This window comes from Tursiops truncatus, chromosome 9 (assembly GCF_011762595.2).
Source record: "Tursiops truncatus isolate mTurTru1 chromosome 9, mTurTru1.mat.Y, whole genome shotgun sequence".
NCBI lineage: Eukaryota > Metazoa > Chordata > Mammalia > Artiodactyla > Delphinidae > Tursiops > Tursiops truncatus.
Window position 1 is genome coordinate 80,446,632 of NC_047042.1, and position 14,677 is coordinate 80,461,308.

At 38.2% G+C, this 14,677-nt stretch overlaps 1 protein-coding gene across 1 annotated transcript in view; it reads right to left on the minus strand.

Moving 5' to 3' along the window:
- Positions 1-14,677, minus strand: part of GRM8 (glutamate metabotropic receptor 8) — a 755,367-nt gene that overhangs the window by 141,917 nt on the left and 598,773 nt on the right. The window contains exon 8 of the mRNA XM_019924505.3: positions 10,960-11,096. Coding sequence (XP_019780064.3) covers positions 10,960-11,096 — 137 coding nt within the window. The remainder of the gene's footprint in view (positions 1-10,959; positions 11,097-14,677) is intronic.

Genomic DNA, 14,677 nt, shown 5'->3' on the forward strand with positions numbered 1-14,677 from the left:
TCAACTTAAGCCAACATTTTTCACAGTAAGTTTCAAGGAATATTAGTTCCGCAAAATGTTCTTCAAATAAAAAAGGATTCATGGTTAAATCAGTTTATTAAACATTACATTCAATGCCCATGTCTCAGTCAGCCATGGTGTACATTAGTATATTAAAGGGTCTCCAAATTCTTGCAGGAAAACAAAACAAAAACAGTTGTCCTAACATTCCCTAAGCTTTTTAAACCAGAGGGCCTTTGTGTGCACATGTAGCAGCTATTTAAAATTCTGCAGAACCAGTGTTCTGAGGAAGGCATTTGAAAAAATGCTGACTTGGACAAGAGCCACAGTTATCATTTTGGAAGTTATTTCAGCCTCAGGTTTCCAACAGTTTTTGATTTTTTTTTTTTTTTTTTTTGTAAAAGAGACTACTATCTCCTAATGTTCAGAGTCATCATAAACTCGCAGAAAAATGAACCAAATTGTCCTGTGGGAAGCTGTGTCATAAGGGTAGTAGAACGGTATGAACTTCTTCTCTCAGGAGAGAAGTTTTACATACAAATATGTAAAAATCCGATAAAGAGTGGAAAGAACTCTGGGGAGATTCAGGAAGTGGATAAGCTCATGCCTGTGATGAAGGCGGACTTGAGATGAGATCACGGTGCCTGAGTTCCAATACCTCTACCCCTGACTATAAAACTATTGATTGTACATGAGGTAAGAGAGCAATAAATGCTGCAGCCTGATTGCCTCAATGTCACAGGCTGAATGCAACCCAATTTTTGACAGCACAGCAGGAGTTCCGAAAGCATCTTATTTTTCTCTTTTTATAGGAGAAAAAATAAGCCGAGCTCACATTTATTGCTCATATGCGGCCTTTTCTTCTCTACCATGACATCCCCTAATTCTTCACAAACATAGGACTTATCCCTCCTTTTAGAGATAAACTAGCATTTCTCAGATCACGTTAGTTATTTTTACTTAGCCATGTTTGGATTCAGTCTAACTAACAGAATCAACTTAGCTCCCCTATAGCAGAGTCCTATTTTTCAAAGTATATTATAAAAACATGCAGCTGGGAGAGCAAAAGAAAACTAATATCATATCTGTTTTGAACAATTTTTACATTTCTATTAAAACCAAGGTAGCAAAATACCTAAGTTGTCTTTACTAACCTCTCCCATTTTGGTTTTAGTTTTCATAGGGTATGAGTAGCCATGCTTCTTTAAAATAAATATCCCAAATTGAAAAAAAAAAAATCACATAAGGAAGCTCTCTGTTCAGTGAGGTTTACACCGTAGGATCACTTCTGTATCGTTGAATGATGGAGGGCTTAAACTTTTAAATCTAAAAAACAAGTAAACAAAAACAGAAAAATACATCCATCATAACTGAAGTATGTTAACTATCTGAAGTATCCAATCTGAGAATAATAGATCTGGAAGAAATTTTAGTGAATAACTACATTAAATTCCTAATTTTATAAACATGGAACTTGAGGCTCCAAATATTAAGTAATAAAGCACAAACCTATCTCAGGATGAATGAGAGGTCTGGGTAAAAGCAAGTTTCCTAGTTTCCAGTGACACTTTCCACACCATGCAGAACCTCCTAGGGTCTGTCCTCCAAGTCCGTGTGTGCCCTGAACAACATGAAATCACACCCCTGTCAAATATTTTATGGAGACCATTTATAAAAATTGGCTGATTCCTTGATAAACTAGTTTAAGCATAGGATAATTAAGGGATTTAATTCACAGTTGCCAAGCTTAAAGTCGGTTCCTGCTAGGAGATTTATAGAGCATAGGCCAACTGCAGTGTCCCTGCCGGTTCCCTTTAAAAATTTTACAAATTTTAGATCAGTAGGCTCGAAGATCTTATAGCGGCTTAATCTAGAAATCATGTCTGAATTTTGGAACCTTAAAAACATGGCCTGAATGCAGAAAAATGCATGTACCAACAGATCTGACAGCTACAAAAGCAGTCAAATGAGAGCTAGATACAGCAAAGCCTAGCAGAGTGTGAGAACAACTTAAGAAATACAGGACAGGGATGACTTTGAGGAAGTCTTGGAAACTCATTGAGAGTTGGGTTTTAGTGTCATAGACAGCAACATTAGTGTAATATTGACAGAAGGGATGGAAAAGTGAAGCACGATAAGAAGGAACATAGGTGTGGTTTCACAGACTATACGTTAAGAGGACATAGATCCAGGTGGTATTACTTTTAAACGAGAACTTTTCTCTTAGGTACGTTTGCTGCGATTATAGTAATTAAGCACACTGCAGCCAAGGTGTCACTGCGCCAGTTATGAAGGATCTGAGGTGTATGTTGCAGCAAGTTATGAAGGATCTGAGGTGTATGTTGCAGCAAGCAAGTTTCCTTTTCTTATTTTCTAAAAATATTCTATATTAAAGGGTTAAATGTAACTTCTAAAACTATCTTATAAAAATGATTTAGTTCAGTTCTGAGACAAGACATCACTCTTCCCTGCTGTTTCTCTCTACAAACAATTCAACAAATGCTCATAGCAGGTCGATGCATAATTATTTTTCAGGAGTCCTTCGAAGAGTGAATAACTGAACACAGTTTGGTAACATCCATACCATGGACCTACTCAGCAACTAAAAGGAACACAACAACAGGGATAAATCTGGAGGGAACCATGCATGCTGAGTGAAAAAAGCCAAACCCAATAGGTTACGTACAATATGATTTCATCCACACAGCATTCTTGAAATGACAGTTTTAGAGAAATAGAGGATATATTAGTTATTGCCAGGCACTGAAGGGAGGCATCTGGGTAGGATGTGGGTGTGGCTATTAAATGACAATTTGGGATCCTTGTGGTGATGGCAATGTCTTGTATCTTGACTACGGTGGTAGATACATGGGCCTACACAGGTCAAAAATGCATAGAAACACCCATACACATGTATAAGTGAAAGAGGAGATATGAAAAAGATTGGTGGACTGTATAAATATCAAGATCCTGCTTGCGCTGTTACACCATAGTTTTTCACGATGTTATCATTGCGGGGAAAACTGAGTAAAGGAGACATGGAATCTTTATCATTTCTTACAACTAAATGTGAATCTGCAGTTATCTCAAAATAATGTTTTATTCCAAATGATTTTATAACTGATAAAAGCAATCAAATACTAGTCAAATTTAGTACCTTTCTGTGTCCTTGTTATATCCCTCTGTCATTTATGGATTTAAGAAAGAACACCATTTTACATCTCTACCCCTGAGTTTATGCACAATTGCACATTTCTGCAACTTCACTTAGAGATAAGGATCCATGACCTCAACAAAATGGAATAGGGACTTGGGAGGATTTCAGCTTCTGGCTCTATTTTCCTTCTTTAGACAGTGAAAGCTTTGAGGAAAGATGTCTGTTAAACTTTTGATTCAGTCAACAGACATATGAACGTTTTTCTTTTTAGTTTCATGCTCTTATCAACTACTGACCTCCATCTACAGCTGGAAGCTACATATTTTATTCATATATAATACTTTTCAGTTCCTGTAATTCTCTTGTACGTTGTAGATTTTACATAACACTGATGTGTCCACTGAGCCTTTCAAAAGTACCCTAGGATACAGGGTTCACATATATTTTAGTTTAGTAAATCTACCATAAGAAAATGATTTTTTCCCAGTTATTCCTCTATCCTACATTATCACTTTATGTTTGTAACCTTACTGATACTACTCATCATGTCAAAATTGCACTTATTTTTCTCCTCCCAAGGTTAAAGTAAGGATTAAAATACCATTTATCATTTTTACTGTTTTATTATCCCCATAAACGTCTAGAGTCACCATCCTCCTTTGCCCTTCTTTGGTGTTGGTATAAAGAGGCACTTTTCATTTTATGTTACGTCCTTCTTTAGTTGCATTGTATTTTTGATTTGCTTTTTCCAATTTGACCTCTATTATTTTTTTTAGCTTTCTTTTCCCTGTCTGTGTCACTTTCATTATTTACCAAAATAACTAAGCACTTATGATTTTTCCTATTTTTCATGAATAATAATAGCTTTATTAGTGCCCCACCTGTATTTTCCCTGATGAACTACTAGATTCCTTGGATACTATTAGATTACCCTGGGAATCTGACTCCAACTAGATCCAGATAATTGAATCCAGCTTCTGAATTCTTAATCAGATTAAATCATTTTATATGGCATAATTTTGTATCTTAGTAAGTCCTTTTAAATATTTTGTAGAACAAAACACAAACCAAGTAGATGGACAGATAGGGCGGAAAGAACCTGCCAAACAATTAGGTAAAATAAGAAAGAAATTAATTCTTAATTATGGCTTCTGCTAAATAATGGAACGACCTCTTCTCCAGCCAATCTACACTTTGCTGCCCAAAATGTTTCCCTGAAGTGTAAAGCTGAGAATGTCTCTATCAAAAAGCTCACTGTAGCTTAAAGAATATCAACTTGTGTTCTAATAGTTTTTGAAACCCTATAAAATTTAGCTTTAAGCCATCTTTCTTCATTCTGCATGATATGCTCTGCTCAGATAGTCCTCTGTACTGGCAGCTCAGGATCACACTCAATTCCCTAAATAAACTGTGCCCCTTTCCACCTCCCTATGAAAACCTAGTCAACATTCCTCATCTCCATCAATGAACTTACAACTTACACTCTGTAGGCGGGATATGCCTGCACATCCAATAGATGTGCACTCCCAACTCAGGGATGGGGATTGAATCTGTAACACCTCTAAATCATTCCAGCACTGTGTAGAGCAATGGCACACTGGAGGCACTTTATTCTGGAATGAATAGATAGATAAATGGATGGAAGTATGGATGGATGGATGGATGGATGCTTTTGCCGTGGCCTACACACTCTTCCAACCGTTTCTAGCCACCAAAGTATTTGAAGATCCAGTTTGAATTCAACAAACTTTATCCAGTCCCTCTAGTTGGAGGTAATCATTACATATTTTAATTCATAGTTTGTTCTTTAATCTGTACCTTCTAAGTATGCTTTTATTATAATTATTCAAGTGTACTGTTACCTTTAATGGAGTAAATCATTTGCTATCTGGGAGTTTATTTTATTGAACCTTGTACTCCTCAATGGCTTAGCATCCTGCCTAGCAGGGAGCAGTCACTGAATAAATGATCTGTGCACAAGTCAACTTCCTCATCAATAATCTCGGATCAGTGCTCCATATGAAGTCAGTATTTAGAAAATATCGGCATACCGTTCATGACATACTCAACAAGTCCTTACGGAGCCCCTACTCTGTACTAGCAAGAACGTAGTTAAACTTTAATTACCTTGGCTTTGCTTGATGTGTCAAAAACATGAATTTACCAAATGCTTATTTTCTCATAAACACAAATTAATTACTGACCCCAAAGTGACTTATTTTGAAAAGAATAAATTTGCATCTAGTGAACAAAAATATAGTTTTGACAACTGATCATCTTGTTACAAGGAAAGGAAGCCAAAAAAGACCTTGTCTGAATAGAATATAAAGGCAGGAGATAGAGCGGCATTTAAAGTCCTATTGGAATGTAGTAAAGGGTCTCGGAGAATTGACTTCACATTCATACTTTGTAGGATGGGAAAAGCTTTATATATTGCTTGTCTCATAGGGTGAATGATCTTTTTTATGCACTGACTATCATATGAAAGAGCATTTGCAAATGCAGGCAACTTTGCAATGGGGAAACAGGCAAAGGAAACGCATGGCTCCTAAGAGTCAAGGCAAATAAAGGCTCAAGCGTCCCCTCGAATATTGTTTCCACTCCATTCACTCCATCCTTTGCTTCAAGGCTATTTCAATACCCTTCATCATAGAAAAGCTGTTCCTGTATGACATTAGGGAATCTAGTGGTTTTGGTTAAAAACTTTTGATGTTTATCCAAAGCAATATAACCATGAGGCAAATGAGGGGACTCAGAAACTTTCTCTTTCTGTATTTCAAGCAGGTTGAGGAACCCCTGGTATAGCATGTATTTGCCTGACCATTGGCAGGCAAAGACATATATTCAATTAAAATATCATGTTATAAATACTACACTAGAGGTTCATAGAAAAGACGGATTTAATGCACTAAATCAGAAAGCTTGCTTGAGTTTCTGGTTGTCCCCAAAGCACTGACTCATGAAGCCCACTTTTTTTCCATACCAAAATAAACATTTGGGGTTTATTATATAGGGCACAGACGAGTTATCATAGTGTAACTCTTTTTACAGTTACTCCCTACTCAGAACATCAAGATAGAGGCAGAGAAGACTTTTCGTAGATGGCATTTCAGATTGCAATACCCATTATAGGTCCTCTGCAATAGGCTGGTTTTCCTGGCAAAACAAAGCAAAATTTTTATTGCCATATTCGTTTGACACTGAATATGTAGCAGGCAGTGTTCTAGGATCTTTGATATGCAATTTCCTTTAATTATCTCAATAACTCTATGAAGTAGTTATGATTGTTTCACTCAGATGAAGAATCTGAGACTAAAAGAGGTAAAATAACGTGCCCAAGGCTCAGAAATGGAAGGTTGGAACACAAAACTCTTCTTTCTGACTTGGAGGTCTTGTTTTTGACCACTATGCATTGGAATACCAATGCATTTGATCTTCATAGTAAGCCTATTTATTATCCCACTTAACAGATGAGAAAACTGAGGGTCAGAATTCAGTACCTGGTCAAGAGTTACTTTCATCTATGGAGTGGCCCCACACAAAATTAAATGAAGCCCTTCTCCTTCAAATCACCCTTTCCAATTGACTCCATGCTGCTAACAATGAAACGTTCTTATGAAGTCATTATCCTTTACTATCTTTATTTATCTTCAAATTACTTATTTGAATAAAAAAAGAATAAAACAAAACAAGCAAAAACTATGCCTCATCCTACAGTAATCTAGAAAGAGTAGCTCTGGTTGGAAGTACAGAAAAGTGAGCCCTCAGTTATTTTAGGCCCATCCGGTAGCCTCCATACACCTTCTCCCTGCGGACTCGAAGTAGCAGATGGCTGTTCTTTTTGCAGTTCAGGCTCCGCTGTTTTCTCTGAACCTCTAGGTTACAGTACGTTTTGTAATCACTAATAAGGACCACCTGCCTCTTGAGAGGTTAAGCCTCACAAAACGGAGAAGCCTAATTGTTCAAATTCACTCTCAGGTAGACAATCTGCCCTTCATGCGTGGACTGAGATTACTGAATAAAAAACCGAAATCAAAATAAACAGTTATACTAACTCATTGTAATTGCTAAGTTAAGAACATATGTTAGTGCCATAAAAAAGAAAAAAACAATATTTAGAACAATGAAGACCATGTTTTTGAGGAAATAAAACACCTCATGATTTTCCAGGAAAAACAAACAAAGAATAACCTACTTTTACAATTTCTTTCACTCCACTAAGATATATTCAGGGCAAATTTATTGCACTCATATATGCATAATCGTGCACCCTCTGTGCACAAACTTATCCTATGGTTGAATTCAGTCAGAAAAACTGCCTCTTTGAAAATAAGCCAAATTCAATCCAATAACTGGCTGATAAATGCTTACCATTGAGAGTGTGAAATCTATTGCAAATCTGGTTTAAGAGAATAAGAAGGGATGGAGTACATGGGGAAGAGCGCCCTCCGCTGCCATCATCACAACTCCCGCCAGCAGTCAGGCCAGATTCGGGGACTGTCTCTGGGCTGCAGGTGCAAAACCACGGACATAACTTCATCTGTGGCCTGCCCCACTGCACTAGAATTATTGGTTTGAGTGTCCATCTATCCTTCCAGTCTGCGAGCGCCCTGAGAGCAGAGTTCACATTTTCACTCTAATCCCAGCACTTAGCATGCAGCATGTGCACAGAATGAATTTATCCAAGCCTTCAAAAATAACTACCTAGGTGACAATATCTAGCCACGGGCTACCACAGGAAAAGAAACTACATACTTATATTAAATAAAGTTTACTTTGTAAGTGCAGATAGATTTGCTAAAGTATTAAGGCCAATATTAAAGGCAGGCAATGGGCTATAGGGACAAATGGTCCCCACTTTAAGTGAACGTATTCTGAACTTGCTAAAGCAAACTCAAGTGCCTCTTCTGACAGAACCTTCACTTCTCTACTCACCACACTCATTCTCAGGTCTCCCACTGACCACACAGAATCATGAGACACTGGATTAATAATAGGTAATGTTTATGGATGTCATGTGGGCCAGGCCCTGGACTAACGTCTTTACTGTATTATTTCATTTAATTCTTATTACAACCATCTAAGGTAGGTGCTATTAATGTTTCTACTTTATAGATGACAAAACTGGGGCAAAGCATTTGTTTGGTGCCTTGCCTGAGATCTAAGCAGAACTTCAGTAAATCTGTCACTTTCCAAGGAACCCCTACTCCACCTCCAAACAGATGACTAATCCTGTTCCCAAGGAGAAACATTTTGTTTGTCCTGATAAAATTCAGAATTCAACCCTTGACGTATGACCTGTCTTCACAAACTAATTCACTCTTTTCTGAGAGTTGATCCTCTCTGTTTCAGTAAAGCTAGCATGGCTATGTAGTTATAAACGATTATAATCATGCATGAGAAATAATTCTTACAAATCGTTTTGATGTATTTTATGAGCAATAACACAATAATAAACATAAAACTTTTCATGCACCGTAAATGTACATAAAAGAGCTTGAGATTCAACATAAAGTTTTATAATAAATATATATATATAGAGAGAGAGATGTGTGTGTACGTGTGCTTGTGTATATAATTATTTTAGGTATCTTCATATTATATATTAATGCACATATTTTTCAACCATTGAACTTTGTTATTTAAATCCTTAATCATAAGAATATAGTAAGCAGTCTGGCATTCATAAAAGTCAGATAAAAAGTAGCTTCCCTATTTTAACCCATATCAAATTTTCTTTGTTGTGTTTAATTATTTTATTTCACAGAGGTCCACTGTCAAAAGGGCTTTTGCCAAGAAGCAATTGATTTTCAGATTGGCATCAATAACCCACAGAGTTATCAAAGCTTTGTTTCCATAAGTTTGGGTTGCAGGACAAGGGATAGGGTTTCATCAGGCTGCTACATGTAGTAAGGTGTAGACACGTGGTCTTACGAAGTACAACCATAGTGGCAAATATGAGCTGTCTTTGTGCATTACTGAAAGCGGAACTGTGACAATTATCAGGAAGCCATTACGGAGACAATAAATCATAAATATCCTAGTTTCCTTATTTCTCATTATCTGCTTCTTTTCTGAGAACTACGGTGACTGGTGCTGTATAAACATAGCACTTCAGGGGCTATATTTGGACAAACAGAGGTGAAAAATGTATTAAAAACACCAAATTGGTGTCTTTCAAATGGGTTCAAACACAAGAAAGCACATACACACGTGGAAAACACACACAGGCAAGAATAATCTCTCTCCCCACCCTCATGTATGTCATAAGAGTTTACCTTCCAGCTAGGATAAGCTGTAGCTAGGAAATGAAAGTATTCATTTACGAAATGAACTCAGCCCTCACAGTGTTACGGTAGCTTTGAGAATCAAGAAGAGGAGGTACTTTTACTAGAGGAAAGAGTGAAATACACATGAGAACAATATAACAGTAGAAGGGTATGTTTCTGGTTTATTAGACACAGGTGCTTTTAAAAGCACCTCACTGCCTACAGGGGAAACACTGCTGCTGTAGAGATTCCTCGGCCACTCAGTTCCTGTCAGCAGTCCAATGTTACAGATGTATGAGAGAATGTATTATGAACATTAATGTTCATGTATGAAGGAACTCTGATCCTTAGCTGCGACCACAGAGCACACTCCTTGTCTGTCTAGACCAGAAGGAGCCGGCGTGCATAGATATAGCACCACAGGCTGTTAAATTTTGAAATGGTTCCTTACCCCGTGGTAGGCAGATGCTTCTCCAACCACTCCTGTGCCCTCCTCACGCAGCCACTGCCTGCCCTATGCCCTGTGACTTCCCGGGCCTCCCTATCCGTCAAGTTCAGGACGGGCTTCCTGCTCTGGAGCCCCTTATGCTTAGTGGGTGCTGGTAACAGACAGCGCCCCCCAGTGTCCCCAAAGACCCCTTCCCTCGGATAGCCCCTCTGGAGAGCTGCCTGCCAGCTAGACTCATCTGACAGAGCTTCTCCTCCTGCTGTTATCCCACGTGCCAGCCCCACCTGGTCCCAGCAGGAGGAGACAGAGCCCCGGGTGGCGGACACAGCATGACACTGGGCAGGCAGATGACCAACTGCCTTTGGCACCAGCCCCAGGCCCTGCGACCTCGCTGCCCTGCGACCTCGCTTCCAGTTGGGCTCTCCAAGTTCTCCTCACGTGGCCACTTGTAGGAACTGCAAAATCTGTGGGCCTTGGGCCTTCATGGCTCTCCAGGGGGACAGGGACAGCTGGCAGCCCTAAGGGCTGTTAAAAAACTGAACATCTCTTTGGGGTACATTAACCTTCTCTGATGTTGTGATTCAAAGAGGTAATGCAAGTACAGATCATGATTGACTTCCATCCAGCAGACATAGCTGCAAGATCTCAACTTATGATGGGGCAAAGGTGAAGCACACTTATTAAGCACCGACTTTGTCATTCATGGCACAGTTTGTCACCCCTCCCTCCAAAACACACACATACACACAAACACACACACACACACACACACACACACACACACACACACTGTACAAAGGTCTGAACAACTGAGCCTTTCAGAAAAGTATAAAGTTTCCCTAAATGTATATTTAGTCACTTAAAAGAAAATGAGATCTTTCATTAAATCCCTGCAGAGAGTAAATATCTCTACAGACATTTAAGACTTCTCATAACATTTTAAAGTTGAAGAAGGATCAAATCATACATTTTCTGAAAACTTATTTACAAGAAGATCAATTCTAACAAATGCTATATTACTTAAAAGTAAAGCGTCTCTCCTTGAGAACAATATACACGAAGTATAAGTTTATATTGATACTTGCTTTTAGATGAAGCTGATTGGTCCAGTGCCCAATGATTTTGTATTCTGTACTTTTGTTGGTTATTTGATACTGGAAGATATCATAACGACCAGGAGCGTCTCCATTTTCATTAAAAGTGACCGGTGTCCCAGCACTACCTATAAATGTTTAGGAAACAATGTTAACTTTTCAGTGAGATAGACCACTGGGCTGATTTCTCTCTAAGAAAAAAATGGTAGATAAAAAAATACTGTGCATAGTAAGAGCTATGCAGCTAGTAATCCATACAAGGTCATTCTTGGTAGCATAATATCTCTGACATGAAAAGAAGCCCAGACATACTTTCAGGAAGAAGACGTGCTTCGTTACGCACATTAGAAAGTAAATGATGAGAATCCAAGTTAGGCGACAAACGTAACAGTTAAATAAATAGAAGTTGATAGGCTGGACAGCCAATAGTGGCTACGGAGAATGGCAGTTAATAGAGAAGAGTGTAAACGCCTTGAAGCATAACAGCTATTGTACAATATGAACTATGAACAGCAATTCAACATGTGGCAGGAGAACGTCGCAGCCAGATTCCCTAGAGTTTTACGTTATTCTGACTTGAACTCCACTCTGAAGCAATTGCCGTATTCAAAGTCTCTTCTAAGCCTCTGCTTTGGCTACCTCTGCCCAAGAGTCTATCCATGTGGGCTACGTTTAGGATCCTCTCAGTGGGTGACGCAGTGGTCGCTGGGAAGTCCCAACTCCGCTCAGATCATAAAAGTTCCCTCAATTCACTGTGATAGTGCAGTACTGGCGGGGCAGCAGGATGCAAGAAATGTCATCTTTTCTAACCTTCCATTTCTCCCAGAAGCTTTCATCTTTTTCTCTTACCAGCTTCTGCTCACTTTTACTTTCTCTCTCATTAACTTTTACATAATCACAGGTTTTAAGAGTAGAAAGGGATCACTACCCACAATGTTTTCTTGTTCCATCTATAGCCTCACTTTCTATATAGAATTTCCTTTTCTCTACTGGCCTTTGGAGGCTGCCCACAGCCCACACCTTCATCTTCTTGCCTTACTCTTTACTGTCTCGACAAATTCGCCTAACATCAATCCCTTTTCTTTGTGCCAATCTTCTCTCTGCAGGTTCCCTTCCCTGAATTTCTTCTCACCGTATACCGGATTTAATTTCTATACTATACTAGAAACTGTCCCCTTCTTGCTATCTCTTTTCTATATTTTACTCCCCCAAAATATATACTGCTAATAGTTATACATGTCAACTCTATATATTTCCATCTTATAATGAGTTCCTTATTCTACCTGGGGAGTTTGAAACTAAAACCAATAATCACAAAAGTCTAAAACATTCCTCTTTGGAAGCTTCCTAAAATTTGAATGCAGTGTGAGGTCTCTGATGAGATGCCTGGTATCTGCAAACAACTGCTAAGGACACAAGAGACAGCACAGCATGGAGAAAAGAGCACTGTTTTGAGAGTCAAGAGCTCACATTCATGCTCACTTGGCTTCTGCATTTATTTTCACAACTTCTGTACTCTCTTTACTTGTCACATAGGGACTTAAAAAATAAAGATGAACATATTTTTAAGTCTCAAAAGATCTATATGCATTTAAATTATTATTATTAGTTCACATGGGAAATGACTTTATATATAAATCAAGAAAGAAATAGGGAATTAGAGAAAAAAATAGGAGCTCTCCAATCAACCACTATCTTAACTACTCCTTAGATACTCAAGTGGAAACCCACGTGCTATAACGGATCAAAACCTTTTCTAACTCCAAGTGAATGTGAGTAGGTTAACTTTTAAATCCTCAGATTCCTCATCTGTAAAATGGGAGTAATAATAACACTCATAGAGTTGCTATGAAAATTAAACAAATAGTTGCAAAGAACAATGCCGGTGGTAATTAAATATTATGATGATGATGATGATGATTCATTATTCAGTACATACCAATGTAGAGTAATAGACAGGATATTAAACATTCTTTTAAGTAATATCTAGACAAAGGATTATGGAAATTCAATGGGTAAGAGATTACTGGATGGAAAAATACACATCAGTTATGAATTTCACATTAACATCATCAACAAGTCCTGACATTTACATACCATTTCAAAATTCTGATGTCATATACTCCATGAATAAAGTATTATTTACTTTTGTCTAACTAAATTCCCCAATATTGTCATACTCCTCACTGAATGGCTCCGTATCTCCTACGACAGCATCCCGATCTTTTTTACCATAATGATACCCAGGCTAGGAGAATATCACTTGCGTCACACATTCTCATGAATGTACTCTGAGTTATATATAATTCGTAGTGTGCTAGCTGTTTCTATCTCTCTTTTCTCCAACTCAAGAAGGTATCCTGGAAAGGAACCTAATGAGAGCTGTATTACCACAAACATAATTGTCCAACTTGGATACTTCAATATAATTATTAATAGCAAGTTACACTAAATTTGGCATTGCACCAAGAGGCAATATACTAAAGTATACATACTATATATAAGTATAATACACTGGAAATGTGGGTTTGGGGGCCAGGTCATCGCACTTCTTAGATAGATGATCTCAGGTGAGGTACTTGATCTGTCTGTCCCTCACTTGGCTCATTTTTAAAATGGGCTAATTGTAATTCCCATCTCAGAGGGATATGAGGATTAAGTGAATCAACATACAGAAACCTTTCAGTAAATAGTAAGCATTATATAAATATTAACTCTTATTTCCCTTATTGTTTTATGGCAGTGCTGTGTTTGAGATCCAGGGTCTATATGAGAGCATAAGGACTTCTCAGTGAGCATGTAAGGCTTTTCTGGAGTCACCCTTTCTAACCCTTGCTCTCCTCTACTAACACAAAGCCAAATATACCTAAAATCCAGTTCTTTAAATTCACCATGCACTTTCTCACGATCCTGTTTCGCATGTTATTTTCTATAAGTTCACTTCCTCCTTTATCCTAACCTTTCTTCTCTATATAATTCCTTCAAGATGTGTCTTAAAGGCACACCTATAAGGATCCTTATCTTCTAAATCTGGAGCAGGGACCCAAGTGCCTCTTCGTGTCCTGTCCTTCTCTATCATGGCACTCACTGCTCTCTGTACACTTGTACTATCCATCCCCATTCCTGATCAAAACATTCATTCAACAGATATTTATTGAGAGCCTATTACGTGCTCAATACTGGTTGGACCCTCTGCCTTCCTCACAAGACCGTGGTCTCCTTAATAAAGGCAGAGTGCATTTCTTATCTTTGTGGGCACGGCACCAAAGACTGCTTGATATTGAGTGTGCAATCAATAAATTACAGTAGAGCGTGAAAGAGGCACCCACGAACGATTCCAAGCAAATCCACATTCAGCTTCGTCATAGCATTATGAACTTCACTTCTATCAGCTCTCATCTTTTATGTTCACAAATGAAGGGACCAAATCAGTCCCTTTTACACTGTTATCAGTGTGATGTTAGAAACCACTCTTGCGACTTGTTTTAGTAATCTGCTTTCTGATCTTGGGCTAGGCTTGCAGTTGAATTACTTCAACCCTTTCAACAAAGAACTGATTCAATTGCATATTGGCTTATTTCAAATAATTGCCCTGGTACTGTGGTCTGTGTAACAAAGAACACCTTTGAGTAACCATGAGAGGTTATGTCGTTTATTAATTTCAACAAGTAGAAATTTGAATGATCACCCTTTGTACTGAAACTGGGCA